This window comes from Artemia sp. Qi Xiang Cuo, chromosome 3, assembly GCF_049724085.1.
Source record: "Artemia sp. Qi Xiang Cuo chromosome 3, ASM4972408v1, whole genome shotgun sequence".
NCBI lineage: Eukaryota > Metazoa > Arthropoda > Branchiopoda > Anostraca > Artemiidae > Artemia > Artemia sp. Qi Xiang Cuo.
Genome location: NC_142796.1, coordinates 52033708 through 52059637, shown reverse-complemented (window position 1 = coordinate 52059637; position 25930 = coordinate 52033708). Strand labels below are relative to the sequence as shown.

General features: G+C 36.6%; 1 protein-coding gene across 1 annotated transcript in view; it reads left to right on the top strand.

The window, feature by feature from the left end:
- Window positions 1–4193: 4193 nt before the first annotated feature.
- Pi4KIIIalpha (phosphatidylinositol 4-kinase III alpha) overlaps window positions 4194–25930 on the top strand; it is a 192915-nt gene continuing 171178 nt past the window's right edge. The window contains exons 1-2 of the mRNA XM_089086118.1: window positions 4194–4324; window positions 20735–20945. Of these exons, the coding sequence (XP_088942244.1) occupies window positions 4256–4324; window positions 20735–20945 (280 nt within the window). The 5' untranslated portion in view covers window positions 4194–4255. The remainder of the gene's footprint in view (window positions 4325–20734; window positions 20946–25930) is intronic.

Sequence of the window (25930 nt, the reverse complement as noted above, 5' to 3'; positions counted from 1 at the left end):
TGAGGAAAGGGCCGGTATTCTTCATGTACGGAATAATTGCCTGCTTATTTTAAGTTCTAATGCTGTTCCTTACTTTCAGTTAATTTCTGAGGTCTTTGTTTTAAATCATGCCGGGAAGTCTAGCTTTCCTCTCCGTGAAAAATTTCCCCGGAAAATCCCTCCCCACGAAAAAATTTCCTCCGTGGTAAAATCACCCCTGTTAAATTTCCCTCCCCTCGGATTTATGGTAGTAGTCAAGTCTTGTCGGTTTTTTTTCTTAACATATGTACATGTATACACACATATATATATATATATATATATATATATATATATATATATATATATATATATATATATATATATATATATATATATATATATATATATATATACATATATATATATATATCAAAGTATAATCATCTACTGAACAAGTACAGTCAAAACTCTCCAAAAGTGACCCCGCGTACCTCAGCGCCTCTAGAGGGAAAATGTTGTACTACTTAATCGCTCCGAGCCAATAAATTAAATTCAATACAGCTTTTATGGAACAAGTATAATCACCTACGGAACTTGTGATTTAGTCGCCAGGTTCGCATAGGTATGGAATCGTCTCCGGAGACGCGGACAAAGGGTCACTTTTTTGTGTGGAGAGGATAGGTTTTGTCAGTACTTGTTCAGTATGTATATATATGTATATATGTATATATATATATATATATATATATATATATATATATATATATATATATATATATATATATATATATAATACATATATATATATATATATATATATATATATATATATATATATATATATATATATATATATATATATATATATATATATATATATATATAGAAAGGGATTTTCTTTATTTAGTACACAAGATGAACGAACATTATTGAACGCAGTTAAAAGAACGTACATCCGATGCGAGGGGTAGCCCAACCTTCGTTGTCTAGTGGTTATCTCAGAGTGATATATGTTCAGCCGGGAACGCCACACTTTTTCACGCGTGCCGTTTACCACCTGATATAAAGGATTTTAAAGGCAAAGAACCTATCGATCAGGCGGAATCAATTATTTTGGTCATTCTCTTAGAAGTTTTCTTTTAGTTTATCAACACTTCGCTTATTCCTTATAAAGGTGTTTTCATTTGTTTGTTACCAATATTTATTGACATGGAATATATTTATTGTAATTTAATAATACACTGTCTTTTTGTTATATTATTTGTATTAATGTCTAGTATGTGTAGTACACGCAAGGAAATAAACTTAGGACGTTGCCACTTCGGCCTTCTACGGTCGAATCGTGGGTACAATAAGCAATCTTGCCCTAAGAAATAGAGAAGGGGCAGGGGTTTTATTGCAAATTGTATTGACAAAAAGAAATTTGATGATTAAGTCAGTCGGGAGATCTTTTAATTTCTTGGCTGATTATCAGTTTTATGAAGATACGCCTAGCTAGTATGTAAGATGTTTTGGGTGTGATATCCAGTATATTTTAATAGCAAACTCAAACTATTGTTAAAGTTTATCAACCCTGTCTGACTCCCGTTCGATCCTTTGTAGTCGGGAATGAGCCAAGTCGCAAATTATCTAATAAAGAATTTAATTTTTGTTTTACCCTTTAATTAAATTCCGTTTATTTTCATTATACCCTTGCATTAATTTATACCCAAGACTTACTTTACTTGTACTTGTAGCAAGACTCAAGCATCTCAGCTCTCCCTGGCGTCCAGTAACTTCGTCATTGTAGTAAGCCAAGAGTCCCGGTCGTTCGCGAGTGGCTCAATTCACCGATTGGGTGTAGGTCAGCCTTGATGCAGGCCAGCCACGTTTTCTTCTGTCCCCCTTGTCGCTTTTTCCATCCCGGAATCGTACCCAAGAACACTTAATGAATTAAATAAAACTAACACCAGTCCCGAGAGACAAAGGCCTTACACCAAGCGATTGTTGTCCTGACTCCCGAGTCTCAAAGGATCATTATGTGAATTTTCTCTTTTTTTAATGCAATAATTTTTATATACGTTAGAAATATTTTTATTCCGGAATTTGTTAGGGTCGTCTCTTTTCCTTTAAATTTAAATCTATTGTAAAAAATGTCGAATATTGTCCATTTCTCTAACGTCAATTTCTATTTCCCGAAATTGCAAATCCTATGGATGTGTTCCAGAACTCAACTATCACAAATGAACTGTAATTATTTGTTGTTATCTCCTGCCTAAAATTCCAGAAGACAACAAAGAGCCCCTGTAATGCTTATAATACATAAAAGGCTAAGTTTCCAGCACTTAAAGAAATCCAAATTGCCTATAAATTTTTATCCCTTCTCTTAGTATGGAAATAATACCAAACAACCATTTATTATTAAAGGTATCAAAATAAAATAATTGTTAGCCCCCTGGAACCACCTTAGGTCCATTCATACCTGAAAACTGAGATTTTCTTTATGTTCGTTTAGAAGTTATAAAGTTTCTAAGGGCGGTACCACGTTTTCGTCAGTGTTGCCTCAATAAAACTGAAAATTAAATAAGCGAAACTAATTAATTAAATTTGACAACACTTTATTGGCTAAAATTCATACAAAAATCTGAAATTCATATGTTACTGTGAATGTCCGATATTCGTGAATATCGTCATTCATCGGTGAATGTCTGAACTACCATTTTTCCTGGATTTAGTCAGCGTTGCCAGTTGACTTTTTCAATTTAATGCAAGATTTGATGATGACAGGCTAGGTTAGGTTTGGTTAGGTTTTTAACCCATTTCTGATATTTATAACCAAATTTAACCTAGACTAACATAATCTAAAACTAACCTAACTTCAACTTTTACCATTATAGCTTGCATGAGACTGAAAAAGCTGACTCGCGAAGCTAATTGAATTCAAGCAGAGAAAAAGAAATTTCAACTCAGGCTTGAAACTTTTTTAGGGTAACTTTAAAGTTAATGGACTTTATAAATTTGGAATAAATATAAAACGTAATTTCTTTTAACGGAAATATTGCAATCAAAATTTATTCTTTTTTAGATTTTTGTTTATCATTAGCACGAGTCGCTCCTTACAGTTCATTGCCACAAAACTATTTCATCTAAAAAAGAAAAAAAAAATAGAAACAAATCTAAAACCCAATATTTTCGTTTGAATGTAAGTTCTTAGTAATAATTACTCTTCTCGGGAAATTCTGTGGGGAATCTTTTTTCTATATATGTCCTTTTTTAGAGCTTCGGTTACCAGTAGACCTGGTTGATCCTTACTTACAGTTCATTATTAGCAACTATTTGAGAAACGACGAAATTAAACATTCTGAAAGAGTATAGAGGAAGATCAGTTTAAAGACCACCCCGAAATTATTTAACCAATTTATATTTGATTATATGGTTTTTCTATTTATGTTTTGTGGACAATTTAGCCCACTTCCAACATTATTTCATATTTGTAACATAACAACTACAATTCCTGAGTATGGCAATGTCGAATGAGATAATAAATTTTTAGTTATAAAAAACATCTCAATGAAAGTATCTTACGATAGCTTGCCCAAAGAAATTGGCTAACAACTTACTTGATGAGTTCTTAGTTTTCATCAAGCAACTACATAAGATTGGGACATCGTCAAACCAATCCAGAAGGAGGAGGGGTATATTCTGAGCTTCGGGACTTACGCTCCGATTGTCAACAGTTGACATATTACTATCTTTATCCTCTTGACCATTGAAAAGCTAAGTACGCAATAATCTAAACCCAAGCTCTAGAAAATTTGATTTTAATTTCAAGATTTAAGAGTGAGACAAAGGTTTCAAATTGACTAAGTAGATAGTTCCATTGGTCACCTAAAGGTCTGTAAAAATATAAACAAGATTTTGGTTGGTTGATTACTTTTCGCTGACCAATATATAATGGCCTTAAGCCATTCTATTATTGAATTTACTAGCTTACATTTCAGAACGGTAATGTGAAACAGCTGTTACTCTGTTTTAATGGTGAAATCAAACGAAATCTTGCAGGATATAGTATTTTTCTATTCTATGGTACTACTTTGTTTTCCAATGAGATGCTGAATAACAGCTTATAAAGATAGGCCTATCAAGTCCGATGTTTACCTATGCTCCTTAAAAATAGATGTCAGCTAATTACTGGAAATTCTGCAAAGAAATCGAAGATATATTAATGAGTCACCAGACTTATTATATAGGAGGCTATTCTAATTGAATAGACCCATGTTGTATAAGCTATTTATGCAGTTATCTACAAGTTATTATGAATAATCAGCTACTGCACCATCTTGGCCACTCACTATCTCTGATCAGCTGCTGTCCTTGGGAAAAGGTTAGTTGAACTTTCTTGGCCTAGCCTTGATATTCTTGTAGGCTAGATAAGTCTAGGTCTATTTTAGTAGCATATTTGGGATGTGCTTCAGAATTCATTTAAAAACAACGTAAAACTTTGGAAGTTACTTTGAAATATTCTAGAATAATTACTGTAAACTTCACCTCAGCCTAGACCTACATTAGGCCTTATCCATTTGAGTTTTTTAAGGTCTTTTTAACCTGTAGAGCTCTTGAGTTATTATGTCAGTCCTTAATGTATAGGAAACTGCTTCCCCTTATCTTCCCTGCCCTTAATTAGAGCCATTAACTTACTGTAATGTTTAGTAGATAAATCCTTATTTAAAACCCAGGCACCTATAATAAAGAACACTATAAGCAAAGCAAGCAAGTATAAAGCATCAAGGCAAATAATCATAAGCATGCAATAGCAAGCTGGTGCACAACCACAAGCATAAAGCAAGGTATCACATAATGCTACATCCCCCTTCAGCTGTTTCCAAGAGATGAGCTCCTTCTACCTCTAGGCATAGAGGCACTAGGCTTACTCTGCTAGCTGCCAATAACTTGGCAAATTATCACTCACTACAGGACACAACAGAACACTACACCAAGAGGCACAAGGCTCACTCCCATCAGCTGCCAATTTGTTTTGGCAGACCTACACTAGACACAAATGCCTCATTGTCACTTTGTTATTCATTATAGGTTTACTCTCTCTGGTGGCTTCACCAGTCTGCTGGATCTTGTGGCCTGAACAGCTGTTGCTTGTGCTAGATGGTTCACTTGCTGGCAGGTAGGGCTTGGCTATGGCCATACTGGGCTTGGTGGTGGTAGTGGGGAATCTCTGCAATGATCTGTGCAGACTCATGCTTGCAGTAGTTCTAGGACAATCTGCAACCTGTTCCAGGTTTAGTGACCTTGACACAGCCCTGGAGGGGTACTTCATGGCAGGTCTATCATCAGGTGTGAGTAGAGAGGCTGCTTTGATTAAGTGTCTTCAGTTGCAGTGAAGGATTGTACCATCTTTAGTTGATAGGTAGTACAATCTAGGCTCATCTGCCTCTTTAATTATTTTGCTGCTTTTCTATGGTGCTTCTGGCTGTTTTCTGAAAAAGACCTGGTCACCTCCTCTGGGTTTGGGATGTTCTCTAGCATGCCAGTCATGGTAGGATTTCTGTCTATGTTGAGCCTTCTCTCTGCTTGCCAAGAAAGTCTGTACCACTCTCTTTTCCAAGTGCTTTTCTGTGCATGGCAGTTTTGAGCAGAGCTAGCGGCTCATGAGCATTTGTGAGGGGGGTAGCTAAACTGTCTATTGGGGTGTTGCAGTATTCCAGAATTCCAAGGTATGGATCCAATCCATTTTCACATACCTTGGTCATGATGCTCTTGCAAGTCTGGATAGTCTTTTCCACTAATCCATTTGACTGGGGGTATACCAGACTTGGTTTTTAACTCAAATCACCAGTCTCTGGCAAATCCCTTGAATTCTTGGGACCCAAATTGTCTACCATTATTGGACATAATGGCCTGGGGTAGGCCATGACAGGCAAAATGCAACTTCAGTTTCTAAATGACTTCTGCAGATGTTAATTCATGCAATTGATCAGTTTCAAAAAAGCAGCTATGGTAGTCCACCACTAGGAGGTAGCTGGCTCCATGCCAGGTGAATATGTCACAGGCAACTTGTTGCCAGGGGAGAACTGAAACTGGTGAGCCGATTAGTGGCTCTTTCAGCAGACTCCTGCTGTTTTTTTGGCATGTGTAGCAGCTGACAATTAGATTTTCTATGTCTGTGTTCAGTCAAGGCCACTAGATGAGCATCCTGGCTCTCTGTTTAGTTTTCTCCACCCCTAGATGGGATGGGTGTAACTGTTTTAACGCATTGGATCTCAGACATGCTGGTACCACTATCATGTCTCCCTTGAATATGATTTTGTTATTGATGTACAGTTTGTGTTGGACTCCCCAAAATGGCAGTACATGACCAGGACATAGCTTACAGCAAACTGGCCAGCCAGTTTCTATAGTTTTTCTGAGTGCATCTAGCTGGGGGTCTTCTTTAGACTGGTTGCAGATTTCCTGCAGTTTTGAATTGCACACTAGAAGTAACTTGACAACTTGGTGTACAACACTTTGAGTTCTCTCTGCCTTGCCTTGTCAATGTATGACAGGTTGAGCCTTGATAAAGCATCAGCAACTGGTAATTCAGCACTGGGTTGGTAAGGGAAACTCAAGTTGTATGGCTGAATCTGGAGCATCATCCTTTGAAGTCTTGCTGGGGCCTTGTGCAAAGGCTGTTGTAAGATGGTTTCAAGAGGGCAATGATCAGTGAACACATTGACTTGCCTTCCATAAATGTAATGATAGAAGAATTGGCAGGCAAATACAATAACTTAAAGCTCTTTCTCTAGGTGTGAGTATCTTTGCTTGGTAGGCATAAGGGCTTGAGAAGCATATGCTATTGTCTGTCCATTTGTTGAGATGTATGCTCCTAGGCTGTGTGACAAGGCATCAACTCTCAGGTCAATTGAGGTGCTTTGGTGATCAAATAAATGAAGGTGCAACACAATGGAGCCCTTTATTTCCTTTAAGGCAACATTGTGCTCTGTTTCCCAAACAAAGTCTTCGTCTTTGCTTATGTCACAAAGGTCCTTGCATTTTGTTTATAGATTAGGGATATACCTGGCTAAGTAATTTAGCATTCCTAGGAGGGTGGTCAGCTCTTCTTTGTTTGCTGGCTTTGGCATTGCATTAATTGCATGTAGCTTCTCTGGATCAGGGCGCATCCCTTTTTCACCAATCATGTGGCCAAAGTATGTTACTTCTTGTACACTAAATTTACATTCACTGAGGTTGAACCTCACCCCTTTTGCTTGTGCCCTCTTTAAGACAGCAACAAGATGCTGATTATGCTCTTCCAGGGTTGAACCAAAAACTAGCAGATTGTCTATGATGACTACAAAGCCAATGAGACCTTCAAACACTTCCTCAATGCACCTCTGGAATTCGTCCTGCACTGATATAATGCCAAACAGCATATGCTTGAAATGGTATCTTCCAAAGATAGTGTTGAATGTAGTTAGGTCTGAGGATTCTTCATCGAGCAACAATGACCAGTATCCTGAACGTGCATCTAGCTTTGTGAAGTACTTTGCTCCATGCAAGTTGGATATAGAGTCTTCTAGCATTGGAATAGGGTAGTGGGGTCTTCTGATGGATTTATTTAGATCCACAGGGTCAATACAGAGACGGAGAGTGCCATCTTTCTTTTGAACGGCCACCATGGAGTTGACCCATTCAGTAGGGAGAGTCACCTTCTCAATGACACCGTCTTTCTCCATTTTATCAAGCTCTGCTTTAAGCTTGTTGCAAAGAGCTGATGGAATTTTCCTTATAGCATGAACCTTAGGGATGGCTCTGTCCTTCAAATAAAAATGGCACTTGCCATCCAGCTTTCCTAGCCCTTTGAAGACATCATTAAACTCTTTAATAACCTTTGAAACAGAGTTGCAGATTGGTACTTCAGTGCTTGCAGCAGAGTTGACATTCATGATCAGTTTAATAAGGTTCAGATCCAAGCTTGATCTGAAGCCAGTTATGGGAACAGAGTCTGCTTCTATAATGTAGAACTGCTGGTATGGAAGGTCTTGATTGTTCATAGGTACAGCTCAAAGTAAATGTCCCTCAAATGGGAATCCTGCCACCACAGTAACTAGTAAGCTTCTGCCTAGCCTTGGTTATTTCTGGCTTTGGCAAGAGCATGTCAAAATACTTGATATGAAAGATATTTGCTTGTGCTCCTGTGTCAACTTTGAAACTAACTGGCAACTGGGTATTCATTTTGAGGGAAACTATGGCTTCTTCCTTGTTATTTGTTTCCAAGACTTCATGCAGAAATATCTCGTCCTCATCATCAGAGTTTCCAAGTGTATTGTTGGTGCCTGAAACTACATTTACGACCTTGTTGCTTCTGCAGACATGTGCGAAATGGTTAGGCTTGCGGCACTTTGTACATGTTTTTCCTTTTGCAGGACATGCATGATTAGGGCTGTAGCTGCCTCCACAGAAGTAGCATTCTCTAGATCTTGGGCTGGTGGTCTTGAACTCATTGTTTCTTCTGCTTGAGTGGCAATTGATTTTGTGAATGGAATCAACTTTTTTTTAAGCTACCTTCATCATACGTTCTTAGCTGTGCCAATGAAGCTTAATCATAGGCTCTCAAGATTCCTATTCAACATGTCAATGTTGCTCTGCAGGATGGTCACATCTTCTTGTTTTGCTACTGGCCTGAAAAGCTTTGTGTCATCTGCAAAGAGCTTGACACTGCTGGTGATACCCTCAGTTCTGTTGTTTATGTGGAAGATGAAGAGTAGTGGCTCTATTATGCTCCCCTGGATGATGCCACTTGGTACATTAGCTTTTGATGACAATGTGTCTTCCACTTTAACAATCTGGCTATGGTCAAGTAGAAAGGAAGATATCCCCAAAATCATCTGCTCACTTATGCCAAAGGTACAAAGTAGGGTGCTATGGGGGACTTTGTCAAAGGCCTTTTCTACATCAAACAGAACCACCAGAATACTCAGGCCACTTTCCAGGGCAGTTGTCCACTTGTCCAAAATTTCCAGGATCTGATTTGTGCAGTTGCTTCTCAGCATGAAGCAGAACTGTTCTGCACCAATCAGTTGATTTTCAGATAAAAAATTCATAATCTTGTTGTGGACTAATTTTTCCATAATCTTGGAGAGCTGGGAAGTTAGGCTTATTGGCTAGTAGTTGGAGGCACTGGATTTGCCCCCCTTCTTATGTATGGGCACAACATTAGCTTGTTTCCATTTAGCTGGGACTATACCATGCTGTAGGGATGTATCAGACAGGTAAGTAAGTGAATCTTCAGCCACCTGGCTGCTATACCATTGGGTCTGGGTGATTTGTTTGGATCTATTTCCCTGAGTAGTTTGAGCACATCACCTTGCTGAACCTTGGTTTCCTTAATCTGGGGTCGATTCGTTGGACTTATAGGGCTGTCAGTAATAGCGCTGGCTTCTGGGGATTTGTTAGTGTATACTGAGCTGAAGAACTGGCTCAGTACTTCTGCTTTTTCAGCCGGGGTGGTGGCTTTATTGCCATTTTCTTGCATCAGGTTAGGGATTCTAGTTCTATTAGTGAGCTTTTTGTTGATGTGTTTCCAAAAAAATTTTGGGTTGGTTTTTGCCTTGCTGGCAACATACTGTTCCTGCTCCTTTTCAACTTTTCTGGATTCACTGTGGATTTTATTGCTAGCTTGTTGGTATGCTTTTTCATTCTCCTTGCTCCTGAATTTTCTTAATTTCTTAAACTTCCTTTGTTTAATGTTAATCAGTTGCTTCATATTGGGGTCTAACTTTGGTAGAGTTTTGGGGACTGTTTTCTCACTAGTGACTGAGCAGCAAACAACTGCTGTTTTAATGATGTCAGTGACTAGTTGTAGCAGATTGTTTACATCATCTTTGAACCTTGTGCATTCCCAGTCTACACTTTGCATCATGCTCTTGTACTTAGCTGCATCTAACCTGGTTGTGGTCTTCTTTGTATATTTATTTGGCTTTGCTGAGTTTAGCCTAATCTCTACTGATATGCTACAGTGATCACTTCTCCCCAGGGGTGCTGTGACTACTATTTCAATAATTGTCTCAGGCTGGTTGGTTAGGAACAAATCAAGAATATTTTCTTTTTGGCCATCTCTGGAACGTGTTGGCTCTTGGATTAATTGGGACAAGTGGCACTCATTTAGCACATCTTAGTCACCATGTGAATTATTTAATTGGAAATCTTGAGAGAAGAGCCAACTTTGTCAATGCTATTTGCTTATCTAAGAGAGAAGCCCCTTTCTCTGTTGCCACCCATCTTGTGAGAGCAGTTGTAATAAGCAAGCTGGATTATGGCTGGCTCCTATACCAAGAGGCACCTACCCAACTCCTGAAAAAACTGGATACAGCCCTGCATTGCATACTAAGGAAAATTCTTGGATGCCTAAAATCAACCCCCCTACCTGCAATATACTGTGAACTAGGACTGACAACATTAGAAACTAGAATAAAAAAATTAGAAGCACAATATTCTACATGGAAGATGTTGATCCCAAATCACATTATCTACAAAGAACTTGTTGAAGCATATGATCAGAACCAAAGATTCCAGCAAAATCAACTCCATCATACTGTCAAGTGGTGAAAAAACAGCTCTGAAACACCTGCTCCTATCCTGAATTCTGATGTCATTGGTGAGGTGGGCTCAGCTTCTAGTACAGGTATAAAGTCAAATATAGCACTACCCCCATTCACAAGGGGTAGTCCAAAGGAACCACCAGAGATTGCAAGAGCTAGTTGGCATGAATGGTAGACCAGTGGACACAGACTGGACATAGGATGGTTTTCACTGATGGATCATGCTCTACCACTGGGGGTGGGGCTATAGTTCTGGTCCCTGGGCTGAGTCATACACTGTCTTTTAAAGTAACAGTGAAGTTGTCAATATTTTCACTTGAGTTGTCCACCTTATTGAAAGTATTTGAATTTATTGCAAGTATTTTGCCAGTAGGTAAATATTTGATATGTAGTGACTCATTTTCAGTACTGAATCATTTGATGTATGGTCATAAGCCAGCAAGAAAATCATTGCTGCTTTTAGAAAAGATAGTGCTAGAAATTATAACAGCTAAGTATGAGATTGTAGCAACATGGGTACCAGCTCATGTTGGTAATAGGGGAATCGGCAGGCAGATAATCTAGCAAAATGGGGTGCTAGGTATGGGGAGAATTTAGTATGTCAGTACTCAGTGAATGATTTTTATGTTATTATGATAAGTCTTTAAAGGAGAAAGAGAATTTCTTTCGAAGATCTCACATCTTGCTGGTGGTGTGACATGACTAAGGTTTGGCATCAAAGGTCAGCCTACACTGCATTGGACTAGTCCTGGTCAACTGGAAAAGTCCTGGTCACAACAGATCCAGTATGGACCTTAATTTGCTCCGAAGTGCGAATTAAGGTAACTCCTTTCTTGAATGCATCTACGGTTTGGGACTGGATTGTGGCTTTGGAGAGGCTGTTCCAGTAAGGGACAGTGCATAGAGAGAAGAATTGTCGGCACTCATGTTGATGGCAATGGGTGACTTGCAGCTTCTTTGTGTGACCTCTTATTATACTTGCATGGGATGAGGAGAAAATTTGACTTGAGAGGTTGTTTTCTAGCAGTTTGCAAGTAGTGATTGTATCTCCTCTCTTTCTTTGATATACTAAGGTGGGGAGTTTAAGGGATACAAGGTGTTCCTCATACAGCTTGTGTTGCAAAGCTGGTATGAGCTTTGTTGCTCACCTTTGGACACTCTCGAGGGCTTTAACGTCCATTTTATAATAGGGAGACACTAGTGTCATTCCAAATTCCAGGTGTGGACATGCAATAGCTTTGTACAGCTTCTTGACCAAACATGGTTTCCTGGTGGTAAATGTTCATTTTATGAGCCCTAGAGCTCAGTTTGCTTTAGCAGCTTGAGCTTGTGTGGGGCTGTGGAACTTGAGCTTGTCATTGACAATAACCCCAGGTCCTTCTCCTCACTTACAGCTTCAAGTAGGTAATCTCCAATATGGTAGGGTTATTTAGAATTTTTGTTTCCAAGATTCAGGACTTTGCATTTTGACACATTGAACTGCAAACCCCACTCAGATGACCATCTAAATAGTTGATCTAAGTATTCCTGCATTGTTGAGTCATTGGGGCTAAATTGTAATATATTATTACAATTATATATATTAATATTATTGTACATTATTTTAATATTGGATATGTATGTGTATATGTATATATTGCAAGCCGAGCTCATTGGTTTAAATTGTCATATCAGCCAGTTGTGTTTGAATTGTAAATATGGAGGCAAAATATGTGACATTATTAGATGGAGCTGAATATAGCTTGCCATTGATTTAATGGATTTTGCCTTGAGAGTCTTCAAAACTCCTCTCTAACCACAGTGACAAAAGTCAGATGGCTATTTAAATTGATTGACCCTTGATCATGACAGAATGACAGCTGAAATTTGATGTGGAACACCTTTCACCCTGAAGGGTTCTGAGAAAATTGAGGAGAAATGCACAGTGGGCAGCCTGCCCAGGAGTGCATCAAACAGACAACAACAATATATAGGAAGGGTATTCTAATTGAATAGGCCCATGTTGTATAAGCTATTTATGTAGTTGTCCTCAACTTAATATTAATAATCAGCTACTGCACCATTTTGGGTACTCACTATCTCTGATCAGCTGCTGTCCTTGGGAAAAGGTTAAATAAGCTTTCTTGGCCTAGTCTTCATACTCATTTAGACTAGTCTAGGCCTATTTTAGTAGCATATTTGGGATGTGCTTAAGAATTCATTTGAAAACACCATAAAACTTTGGAAGTTGCTTTGGAATATTCTAGAATAATGGCCTACCTTAGATGATGCATTTACCTTGGCCTGGGTCTACATTAAGGTTTTTTGAACCTGTAGAGCTCTTGAGTTACTTATGTCAGTCCTAAATGCATAAGCAACTGTTTCTTCTTACCTCCCCTACTCCTAATTAGAGCCATTAACTCACCAATAAGATAGCCAAGAAAGAGACATACTTTTAGAATCAGAATTTCATCCTGAATCCAAATATATTTGTTTTGTGTTAGAAATGAGCTTTCCCCTCCCCCAATGTGCAAACATGAACCATGAGTTGCATTTATGGACTAAATTTTCTGTAGGTCACTCTTTCTTCAAATTAATTAAAAAAAAACTTTTTCCACAAAATAAGTTTTTAACAGAAAAGTAAAGAACTCCATTAAACCAAAAATGAGCAAAAATAAATTAATCCACCAAGCGTGAAACTACCACAAATCAGGATTGATAAATAAATGAAACCCAAAACGAACAGAAATTACAATAAATAACCCAGTCAAACTCAAAACAAGCAGAAATTAACATAAGTGGGGCTCAAAACCCCTATGCCTTCCCAAAGCCAAAACATAATTTGTACTTTACTGAAAAAATATAAATGTTTTTACTTTTATAACTTTAATAAGTCAAATAATATTAACATTTTGATAATTAAATATCAGTATATGTATATTAAACTGACAATGCACTTTCATTTGCATTTTTTTCAGTGAAGTGGAAATTATGTTCTGGCCTTGGGAAGGCATAGGGGTTTTGAGCATTACTCATGTTAATTTCTGCTCGTTTTGAGTTTGACTTGGTTATTTATTGTAATTTCTGTTCGTTTTGGGTTACATAATTTCCAGACTTTTTAACTACGTCAAGCAAAATGGCTATCTAAAATTTTGATTGGATGTGTTTGGGGGAAAAGGTTGGCGCGAGAGGGGGGTTAGTTGCCCTCCAATCACTTTTTACTATTAAAAAGGGCACTAGCCCATTGAATTTCCAATCGAACGAAACTTTTTTGAAGTTTCTATGACAATGCTCTCTGTAAAAACCTTATATGCCCCCCAGGGCATAAGTTACAACCCTTGCCCTGAGGGCTGTGGGGGAGTATCCTCCTCAAAAACATAATTTCTATCTGGAAATCAACTATGCTGAACAAAATGGCTATCTCAAAATTTTGATTAGATTTGTTTGGGAAAATTGCCTTCCAATCACTTTCCACTATTAAAAAGGGCACAAGCCACTCCAATTTCCAATCGAATGACCCCTTTTCGAAGTTTTACGACAAATCCTTTGATATGAAGTGCCCTGGTCTAAGACCAAAAAATCAAAAAATAAATAATACATTGTGTCAACATCGTTCTTTACTTCACTATGATTGATATAACAATTTGTCCAAATGAGCCACTGAAACCAAAATTAAGGTTAAATGATTTTTTTCAAATCTTAGATAGGTGTTGACCTGTCTATGCAATCTTGTAAGCCCTAGAATTATTGAAAGGGTTGAGTTAGTACCTTTTAACAGCTTCCCAGTGGATATTTTAGGCCCTAGATTCATTCCTGAAATTCTTATTCTCCTAATTCAGCTCCTTTCCAAGATAGAAAGAAGCCTCTAAACTAGAACTTTACCCAAGAGCCCCTTCTAAGCTAACTAGGCTGCAATAACAACAAAAGAGCAATAGCCTACTCCCACTTTTTAATTACCCATGCAATACTCGTTTGGAATACTATATTTGTGCTAAATTTATATTGTAGGATCAAAATAGTAACAGTCGATATTGACAGATCCACAGAGGGAAACACATGGTAAAAATAAAAGTAGCAAAATTATATTCCTTATATTTATACTGTTTCCAAAAATTATATTTGAATTTCTGACAATGTATACCACCACCTCCTCCCCCTGATGGTCCAAGATACAGTCCTGGGAAATATATAAAGCTAAACGACCCTCCTTTTCACGGACCCTCCGAGTTATAGTAAGTTATTCAGTTGGTTAGGTTTGGTTGTAACTACCCTCCTTTTCTTTTTTATATATATATATATATATATATATATTTATAAAAAATGGTAATTTTTCGTAATGATCGTTTGGATTGGCTTGAGAATAATCCATTGAGTGCTTCGGATTTAGGATTAGGGGTACTTCACAGGGATTTTGATATGGGGGTAGATGATGTTTTTCCGAAGGTTAATTATAAGTGCCCAGTTGATTTACATACTAGACTGGCACTGGATAAACTTGGCATTTTTCATCTGACTTGTCAGTGGTTAAATAGTACATTGGATTATTTGTCGGAGCTGTGTATGCTATCTGATTTTCATATTCTTGCACTTACTGAAACATGGTTAATGAATAATAATTCTGGACTATTGGATGTTTTAAATTATAATATGTGTGTTAAGAACCGTAATCACCATCAGCATGGAGGACTTGCCCTGTATATTAGAACTGATCTGAATGTGAAGGTTAGGGATGATTTGTCCGTTAATAGAGAGATGATTTTTGAGTGTTTTGTTGCGGAAGTTAATAAGAATGGTGACCCATTTTTTATTGCTGTTTGTTACCGCCCCCCTTCAGCTAGTATAGATTGTTTTTTAGAATTATTAGAGCAACAAATGGACCTTCTAACTCGTAAGAACATGCTGTGTTTTGTGTGTGGAGATTTTAACATTGATTTGAAATTGTTAGCATCTAATTTAAAAGCCCGGAATTTTTTGAAATTAATGTTAGGTTATGGGATGCATCCTGCTGTAAATATTTGTACAAGAGTGACGAAGTCATCTTCATCTCTAATTGATAATGTTTTTTTGAATATTCCCCATGATTCGTCGAGTGTTATGTTAAATGATGTTTCGGATCACTTTGGTTTGGCAATATTAGTTCCGGGTATATTGAAGAATATTAATATTAACTGTGATGCTCGCCCTAAGCCTAAGAAATTATTAGTTGATTCAAATACTATTTCAAGATTTAAGCTTAGGATAGAACAGTTAGATTTTAAATTTTTACAAGAAGAATTCGATTTAAATTTGAAGTTTGAGCTTTGGTATGGTAAGATTAAGGGTACGTTTTTGGAATGTTGTGAAGTGTCAGGAATACAGAAGAGAAGAGTGTCTCCGAATAAACCTTGGATTACAAAGAGTTTGTTACAGTCAATTAATAGAAGACGTTTTTTATAAAAGTTGCCAACAAGGAGCAATGATCCTCATGATAAAGTAATATATAGAGTTTATAATAGTAGGTTAAATGCTGTACTCCGACAGGCTAAGGTAGAATATTATAAGGTTAAGTTTAAAAAAGTTGAGGGTAACCCGAGTAAGACTTGGAAATTGATTAAGTCGGTGACTTGCCCTGGTAGCGTCTTGATCCGTCCAGATAATATAGGAATGAATAATAATGTTGTAGATGAGATGTGGAATCACTTCGCTACTATTGGGCAGCGTGTGTTATCATCGGTGCCAGTATTTGATCAAGATGGAGATTTTCGTTAGTTCCTACCTGAAGATTGTGATGTGTCTGCGTACTTTAAATCTGTAACTATTGATGAATTATTTGATGTTATAAATAATATGAAAAATGGTGCATCAGGAGGCGATTTTATTTCGTTGAAGGTTTTGAAGTCGATTTTACCTGTTATATCTAGTCATTTTTTAGGACTGATAAATAATTGTTTAAAAGCTGGAATATTTCCCGATTGTCTAAAGTGCACGAATGTTATCCCGATATTTAAAGGAGGGGATAAGAATTGTTTTAGTGATTATAGACCGATTTCTTTACTGCCATTTATTTCTAGAGTGTTTGAAACGTTGATTCATAGTAGGCTGGTAAGTTTTTTCGAGAAAAGACAATTTTTTGTTCTAGTCAGTTTGGTTTTAGGAGTCATCATTCTACAGAGCATGCAGTTTTGTTTTTAACAACTTTTATTAATGATGCTATAGACAAGGGTCTGAAGATAGCTTCGATATTTTTGGATATTACTAAAGCATTTGACTCTGTTGATCATGATATACTAATTCAAAAGCTATATAGTAGTGGTATACGCGGTGTTTTTTTTAAATGTGATAGTTAGCTTTCTTAGTGGAAGGACTCAGTGTGTTGTGATGGATGGAGTTACATCTAAAATTGAATATATTTCGATTGGAGTACCCCAGGGTTCCGTTTCGGGCCCTTTGTTGTTTTTGGTTTATATTAATGACCTTTGTAGAGCTTCAAGTAATGTGTCTTCTTCTTTAGACCTTGATACCTACGGCACTAAAGGAATTCTACTATGTTTTGCTGATGATGCCCATTTTACTGTAGCTGCTAGAACTGAAAATGAGTTGATGACTATATTGAAACAAGGTGTTTCTTCGATTGAAAAGTGGATGCGAGTAAATAAATTGAAACTGAATCATAATAAGTCGAATTTTTTGATTTATGGAAGAATTACTGGACATTATCCATGGATTAATAGGATAGAAGTAGGGCACCATACTATTGTAAGATCTACTAGTACTAGATACCTTGGTGTTATAATTGATGAAAGCCTTAGTTTTAAAGACCATATTGCATCTGTTAGCAGCAAATTGTCTCGTAGTATTGGTATTATACGTAAACTTAGGTATCTTTTTCCGTGTGAAATTCTTAGAATGTTGTATTTTTCTATGGTTCACCCATATCTCATTTACTATTGTATGGTTTGGTCGAAAACATTTGTAACTCACCTCCATCCGCTCTGTGTAACACAGAATATGGCAATTAGAATTCTGTATGGTAATCAAATTGACCTATCTGTATCGGTGAGGCATCTTCATCGCAAGTATAAAATCCAACCGTTGGCAGGAATATGCATATTCTATAATGCTCTGTTTACGCTTAAACATTTAGCTTCGAAGTTACCATCAGGTTTTTCAGGAATGTTTTGTCTGGCGTCTACTATTCACGATCATTTGACACGATCTTCTCAGTTGGTACGAAGACCAGCTATGGTCACGTCTAGGTCTAGGTTTTCAATTCGCCATGTTGTTCCGTTAGTTTGGGAGAGTTTGCCAGAGGATTTGAGGAATGTTGGGGGTTTGCAGGAAGTTCGGAAGTTGCTAAAGAACCATTGTTTTGATGTGTATATTTTGGATGAATTATTCTATGCCACTTAAGTTATGTTTTTGAGGAGGGTTTAGTTGCAGCTGAATATGATTATAATTATTATAATTTTGTTGTTTGGAGGTTCGTTGGTTTTCGGGTCCGGTAAGTTGAGCTCTAATTATGTTTTTTTTTCTTTTCTTTTTTTTTTAATTTATTAGGAGGGTTTTCTCCCGCACAAGCATGCATCAGGGAATCGATGATGTATATTTTTTTTTTTAAATAAACCCAGTGTTACTTAAAAAAAGAAAATAAATAAACAATTACTTTATAATATGCAGCATGTTTCTATTAGTCAGATTACCATGTTTCCTTTTATTGTTATCTACATTTTTAAATAATGTATTTAGCCAAATTCAATTCTGTATACTAACAAGCCTTTTGTTTTTCACAATGCAAATATGATATTCGGAAAGAACATAAACGAATCTAGTTGCACTACTTTTATTTTGATAACATGTTTCCTTCTGTAGAGCTGCTAATATCCATTATTGCCTAAAAAAGAAAAATGCCATTAGATTCTCCAGTATGTTTTTGTTTTTTTTCAATTATTTAGAAGATCCTTGAGATTTCAACTACTTAGAAAATTACTTTATAGTCATTAAGAAGATTTCAATTACAATAGAAGATAAACACACCACTCAATACACCCTTTTCTGATTTTCTGGTAAAACTCTTCTAGATTCAGACTATATAAATAATTTGAGTATCCTGTATTCTAGAAAAAAATTAGCAAAATGAATGAGTTTTGGGAGGTTTTGAGAGTTGAGGGTGTAAGAATAGACCTAAGTTTGTCATGAAGACAAAAACTAAATATGGGTGAAGATATGGCTTTTGGTAGCCTAAAAAGAAAATGACCAGGGCTTCAATCACCTGAATAGTACTATAGGTAAAAATGGTAATCTGTCAAAAAGTATCTGTAAAAGGTAATCTATAAATGGGTGAATCTATAAAAAGAAGAATAGCCAAGGCACTGGGTGTTATTTTTACCAAATTGAAAAAAGTTTGGAAGAATAGAAAAACAAGTCTCTGGACTAAGTTTAGAATCCAGAAAGCCAACGTAATTTACATGGGTGATTCATCTGTTCATCATGTGGGTTTTACTGAAAAAAGAATATGTTACAAATATTTTCTTGTATATTTGCAACATTAAAAAATAAAAAAAGAAATTGCAGTGAAATAAAATTTTGAATTGCTGAGTTTTCAGGAATTAATATCATTATATTTAAAATATTCAATTTATTTTCTTTAGTTATTTCCAGTCATCTTGATTATTAAAGTGATTTTATATTTATTTTTTGTCAATGTTTTTAAAAACAAGTATAATGTTCAAGATACTTATGTTCTTTTATACAAATAGCACAACAAGCTTTAGACTTTTACTGTTAGAGAATCAGTTACAGGGCAGTGGACAAACTCCTGTTGTGTATTACTGTGTAGTAATATTTGTTTATTTTAAGTTTGACTTGAACATTCAATTTAATTTTTATTCATTTTAAGATTTATTTATTCATTTTTATTAGTAGCCTACTTGCTATCTCTATGTTTTCTATGATTGCTTATTTTAATTTCTTTTTGTTTTGAGTTTCATTTATTCTTTAATAGTGATTTTTTTTCAGTTTGAAATACTATCATAATTTATTTCTGCTGGTGTTACGTTTAATGTGACTCTTTACTTTTCTATGGAAAACTTCTGTTCTGGATTAAAAAAAAATCCTTAAGAAAAGCTCATCTCATGACTTTTAGCTGGAAGTGGTATCAGAATTTGAGGTTCTTTAGGCTCTCTACACATAAAAGGGTCTTGCAAGACAAGTTTGCTACAGTTCAGGGTAAATAGCCATATAATCTGGAATGGCTAGAATGTTTGATTCGGAAAATGCTCTAAAACTATTTTAGCCTACACCATTAATACCAGATTGTGTTTGATTGTTTTGTTTCAACACCAGTACTCGCTTCCCCTCTTGTATCCTTTGGTTCACCCCTCAACTCTTTTTGTTCAACCGTTTATCAATCAGTATAGAAAATAATAGAAGAAACTCAAAATTATCTGTTAGATAGAGTAAAAGAAGACAGCAACTAATGTGATCTTGCATTAATCAGCTACATTATAAAGTGAATTATAATAACCTAGATAAAAAGTTAAATTTTTTCTCTTTTTTCTTAAAGAAAAACAAAGAGACATTTTAAAACATAAGCCAAGTCGAAATAAAATCCTATTAAAATTCAAAATTTAACCGACCAGAAATTCTTATCAATGAATAAATGAAGCCAAAAGCCAACAGTAATTAAAACATATAATCACATCAAATGTAAGAATAAGGCATATTGATACAGACAAATAAATAGATTAAAAAAAGTAGGAATTAAAATGAATAACCAAGTCAAAATTAAAACAAACAGAAGTTCTAAAAATGGGAGTAGGGCTACTGGCCTTCCTCGCCCCTAAACCTTCTAAAGGCTGTTCAATCATTTAGACTCTACTGAAAACCGAGTGTATTCTAAACGTTTTTCTTTAATGCCAATTATAAAATTGAAAAATCAAAATTTCTGTAAGATAAAATGTTGAATTGCTGATATTTCTGGGATTTAGAATTAAGTATTATTAATATTAAATATTTGACAATCAGTTCTTTCCCATCACCTTAATTATTATCTTTATTTGTTCTTTGATTTTTGCTGATGTTTAGAAAAATTAAACTACACTGTTCGAAACACACATAGTTTCGAATAAAACATAGATGGCATGTAATCATGATGTAAACATAAGCTTAAAAATGGGTATACAATTTTGTATTTTGTTGTTGTGTCTTCTAAAGGAAAAACTTATTTATGCAAGATTTTATTTCAGGTGTCAAAGATCTGGTTACTTTGTCCCAAGCTTTCATCCACTGGCTGTGTGATTACCAATGATGAGTACGATGCAGTTGTTTCACTTGGAATATATTTTTTAAATTCTGGCTTCTATCATGAAGATAAAGTTATACCTTATCTACTGAAGTTGGTAGACCAACTACCTACAAGTATTTTTAAACAGTCAAAGGCTGTACCAAAAAATGAAGGTAAGATCTCTTCTTAGGTACTGAAGGTTGAAAAAAGAGACATCTTTTCAGGCCCTCTTCTCTTCTTAAAAAAAACACCTGGAATCCTAACCGGACTCCTTTTGGCTTCTAACTGCACTTTTCTTCTTCTTTGTTAGAAATCACTTGGACTCCATCATTTGGTGTCTTTCTGGCTTCCAAGTTGGTAGATTCTCCTCTGTGTCATTAAATTTATTTTCTTCCAAGGGGGGGGGGGATAAAACTAAATTGGCTTTTTCATGCTCTATGCCTTGGTATTTTTACAGTTTGTCTTATTCTCCCTATGAAAAAAGAAATGAATGGTAATAAACTTCTTTTTCTTTTAAGAAAAAGAAATGAATGATAGTAACCTTCTTTTTTTAATAATGCAAAATTGGACCCATATGTTTCCCTGTTCAGTAGAATTTTGATTGTTTGCAGTTCAGATTGGACACTTCATGGTCCTACTTATTTTACACATAAATTACTCGTTTCTTTGTGTTTTAAACGTAAGAAAGACATATGTTTGATGATATGATTTCCTTAATTTCTAAGAAATGTTTGGGGCTGGGCTTATGCTTTTAAAGTGGGCACTATCCTCTTTCCTCAGACAGGTTCGTATGCACACAGATAAGGATGGTGAGTTTTGGGTTCATGCTACCCTAATGTCCAAATTTTACAGTTCCATCCATTGCTTCCTCTGTTTTTGATATAAATCGCCTATTGTTATGTTATCTTGAAAATATGAAGTATAATTTTCTTTGTTGGTGTTGAAGGTTAAAAAGAAGAATAACTATCTTAATTGATATTAGTAGGGGAAAGATACGAAAAAAAATGGTCGAACCAGGAAACAATTGGTACAGAAATTATTTTTGCACCACTGTGTTCAGAAAAGAAAGCTCTACAACATATCAAAAATCTAAATCTCCATCCCGTTGTGAAATTCCCTTTTTTTCACGTTTTTTGCGCCTATTTTTTAGGTATTTCCAGAATCCGAGAATGAGGAACCGTGAAAAGAAAAGTAGTTTATTGATGGTTTCCCTTTTAAGAAATGATTGTTTTTGTGCTCTTTTATTATAAATAAACATAACTTTTAAAAATCTTATTATTTTTTATGTTTTGTTTTTTTTTTTGTATGAAGTAAAAAAAAAAAAAAAAAAAATCAAGTGAAACCCGATCACAGGGTATTTTTATAAGTGCAGTACGAATTTTCAGTTAATTTTTATCCATCTGAAAAAATAGCCTACCGGCGTTCCGAATCCATTTATTTTCCTACCGAGCTTTATTCGTGACGACATTTTCAACCAGCTGGAAAGTCCCTTCTGATATTTACTTTCTGTTACACCATGCCTTGACCTTGCACTCTTTTCAAAGTTGCTTCAGTCTGCTGAGCCTTATAGAGCCACCTATCTGCAAAAAAACTCCTCAGATAGAAAGTATTTTGGAGTCCGAGCAGAGATTTAACACAGGTGCGTTTTTGTTTGTTTTTCTTGCCGTTGCTTTTGTAACCTAACTACTAGGAAGCGGAAAGGAATCGGAGGAAGGAAATATAGAAAGGAAAGAAGACTCTACGCTCGTCCTACCTCTCTTTTCTGACACATATTTTATCAGCGCCATCTGTCTGAAGAAAACTTAAGTAAAGCAAACAAGTCGCTAGAGTGCTGCACCTTCGACGCCGCTAGGCGGAACGAAAAAGCTATTTCTCTAGTGGAAGCGAGAGTACTATCGACTATCGCCGGTCCTTTTCGCGGATGTGACTGTCAGATTTCCCTGGTCAAGAATCCTTAAAGCACCCATGATACTCGACACCGGCCCTCAATAAGATTGACAGTTCATTTATTTTAGTAACCTATCTGAACTGGGGAGGGTTTAGCTACAGATTTTTCGGTTCAGAATCAGGGTTTTCGTTATAACATTCACCGACAGCTCACTTATTCCCAGTTCTCTTTTTTAGATGGCTGAGACCGCAGTTTTATGTCCCCTTTGTGAACGTTCAATAGCCACCTCAGAATCGTCAGTACTGGCAGAAAAAGGAGCTGCGGCGATCAATGAAGCTAGTAAAACGAGAGGTACCAGCATCTCTGTCGAGGCAGTGAACCAAGTCCATGTTGCTTGAAGATAGAATTTCACAAACAAAATATACCTGTCGAAAATTGAGAATGAGAGACGACGAAACTTGCAAGAAAAGACAGAAGCAGAAAAAGCCGTACTCCGATCAAGGACTCCAAGTTTCAACTTCCAAGAGCGTTGCTTTTTCTGCACTACAAAGATAAATCTCAACACTACCCACAGAAAAGGACACGAGTGGTACAAGGTTCGGACTAAAGACTTTGAAGAGAGTATAAAGGCAGTGTGCAAAAGCCGTGATGATGATTGGTCAAATAACGTTTTCTGCCGAATATGTGCAGTGTCAGACCTGCACGCCGTTGATGCCATTTATCACGCAGCCTGTTCTTCTATGCTTCGATTAAATAAGAGCCTTCCAGCCAGATTTTCGACGCTGGAACTTTTTGGAATACTCGAAGATACTGAGCCAGATAAAAAACGTCCGAAATGGGGGAGGCCAGGTCACGATGAAAGATATCAGGCGTTTTTGAAGCTGGCTACTTTTTTCGAACAAAATGACGAAGAACAGTATACAGTCAGTGAACTTGTTGTTAAAATGGGAGAGCTTTTGAATGGGACAGACCTTGAACCGTACTGTAACAAGTACTTGAAGAGCAAGCTTCTGGAATATTTCAGTGACCAGATAGTATTTGCAACTATTGACGGTGAGGCTGACGTGGTGACATTCAAAGAGAAAGCATCAGCGATACTCCAGAATTTTTATTACTTGGACAAAACCGATAACGAAGAGAGTGAGATGAATGCCAAAAAGGCGGGGTCCTCTGTGGTAGCGCACATAGATCCGGCACTCCTTTTCCAGCGGTTTATAATAGTAGCCCAACGAACTGACCTCCGAGAAGAATACTTCAAGTACGAACTTTGTATGATTCCTCCTTCTCTTTTCGAAAGCGATGGCCTTATGAGAAAAGCAAATAAGCCAGAGCTTGCAAAAGCGATCTTTCAGGCTTGCGGGATTGAGACTCAGTCACCCTCAAGACCTGTTTCTGCGTGTAACATTGTCTTGGATGGTGGTTCTCTTCTACATCGAGTTCCATGGAAGGTAGGGTCAACCTTCAAGGTCATCTTTGCTTCATACGTCCATTGCGTACAAGCAAGGTACCCTAGTGCGATAGCTGTGTTTGACTGATATGAAGGTGGTCCAGCAATCAAAGATGGTACCCATATACGTCAAGCAAGGATGGTTGGCCGCCAAGTCTTTTTCACCGAAGAGATGACCCTCTGCATGAAGAAAGAAAAGTTTGTTTCATGTAAGACAAACAAAGGACGTTTCCTGAAGCTGCTCGGCAACCATTTGGAAGCCGTTGATTTCCGAATTTTCCACTCGGAAGGAGACGCCGACGGTCTGATTGTAGAAAAAGCCATAGACGCTGCTAGTCTTATAGACACAATCATGGTTGCTGATGATGTTGGCATGTTGGCTCTTCCTATCAGTCGATAAGATTCACGTTCCGGGCGTGTATATTTATAAACTGTATCTAGATTTTGTGGGAATAGGTCAGCGTTAGAGGTTAGTGAGATTAATCCGAATCTAGGAAGAGATTTAAGCAATCTGATAACCGTCTGTCATGCCGTGCTGGGTTGTGACACAACCTCTCACCTTTACGGAATAGGAAAGGGCAAAGTTTTTTTCCCTTTTTTTTTTTTGCTGTTAAATATTTTTCTTTTGTTAAAGTAATGAAATGAGTATCAGAAATGAATTCATAGCCAAAAGCTGATCTTAAAAGATATGTGAAAAATTATAGTTTACGTTTTTAATTTTTTTTCCTGGTTTTGGAGAAAATAAATAAAAAAACATTAAAAAAAAAAATTTCTCATCGAGCTAGAGATTTAGATTTTTTATATGTTGTTAAGCATTTTTTTTTCCGGTCCGGATGGTGAGGAAACCATTTCTGTACCAATTTTGTCCTGGTCAAAACTTATTTTTCTCCTACTATATGATGCGTAACGAACATGTTTCTATCCATGCAATATTTTTCAAAGTTAATAGTTTTTAGAGCACATAATTTTGATGATATCTGTCAGATGAATTCAAAAATATATTTTGGGTTATGCTCATGGCTTATGACCAAAATGGGCGTTATTCTCTTCCATTAGATAGTTGGGTATTCAGCTTTACACTTGGGAATTTGCCAGAATTCCTACGAAATTCTTTTTTTTTGTCTTATACTCATTGCCAACTCAATTTTACATGTAGAGATGTTCCTGGGGAATTGTCCAGGAGAAATTTTCAGTGGGGTTGGAATTGTCTTAAGGATTTTTTCATCGGGGAGAGGAGATTTTATACTACTACAACTAATAACAACTCACTGCAGCAACAAGCCGCCTAAGATCAACATAACTAAGCATGCTTCTCCTCCATCCCAGTCTATTCAAAGCTTCCCTTTTTACAGCATCCCACTAAGTTCTGATTTCGTTTAAATCTATCTTTATGACGTCTTCCCACCCAAGACAAGGACAATCTGCTTTCCGTTTAGTCCTAGATAGTGACCCGAAAAGGACAATCTTCGGCAATCTGTCATACATCATCTGCACAATGTGCCCTAGCCACCTCAACCTTTCTTTCATTATAGCCCTAGAAAGCGGTATTGAACCACATTTTTCGTACAACCTATTGTTTGAAATACAGTCAGTTAGCTGGATACCCAAAACAATCCTTAAGCAATTTCTCTGGAAAACATCTAGCAAATCTTCATCCGCTTTTCGAAGCGCCCATGCTTCAGAGCCATATTTGACTACTGTCATCACTGTAGCTTCTAATATTCTAATCTTGGTTAGCAGCTGGAGAAATTCTCCATGGGTGAATTTTTTGGGAACAACTTTCCACGGTGGGGGGGATTTCGGGGTGTAAATTTCTACGGAGG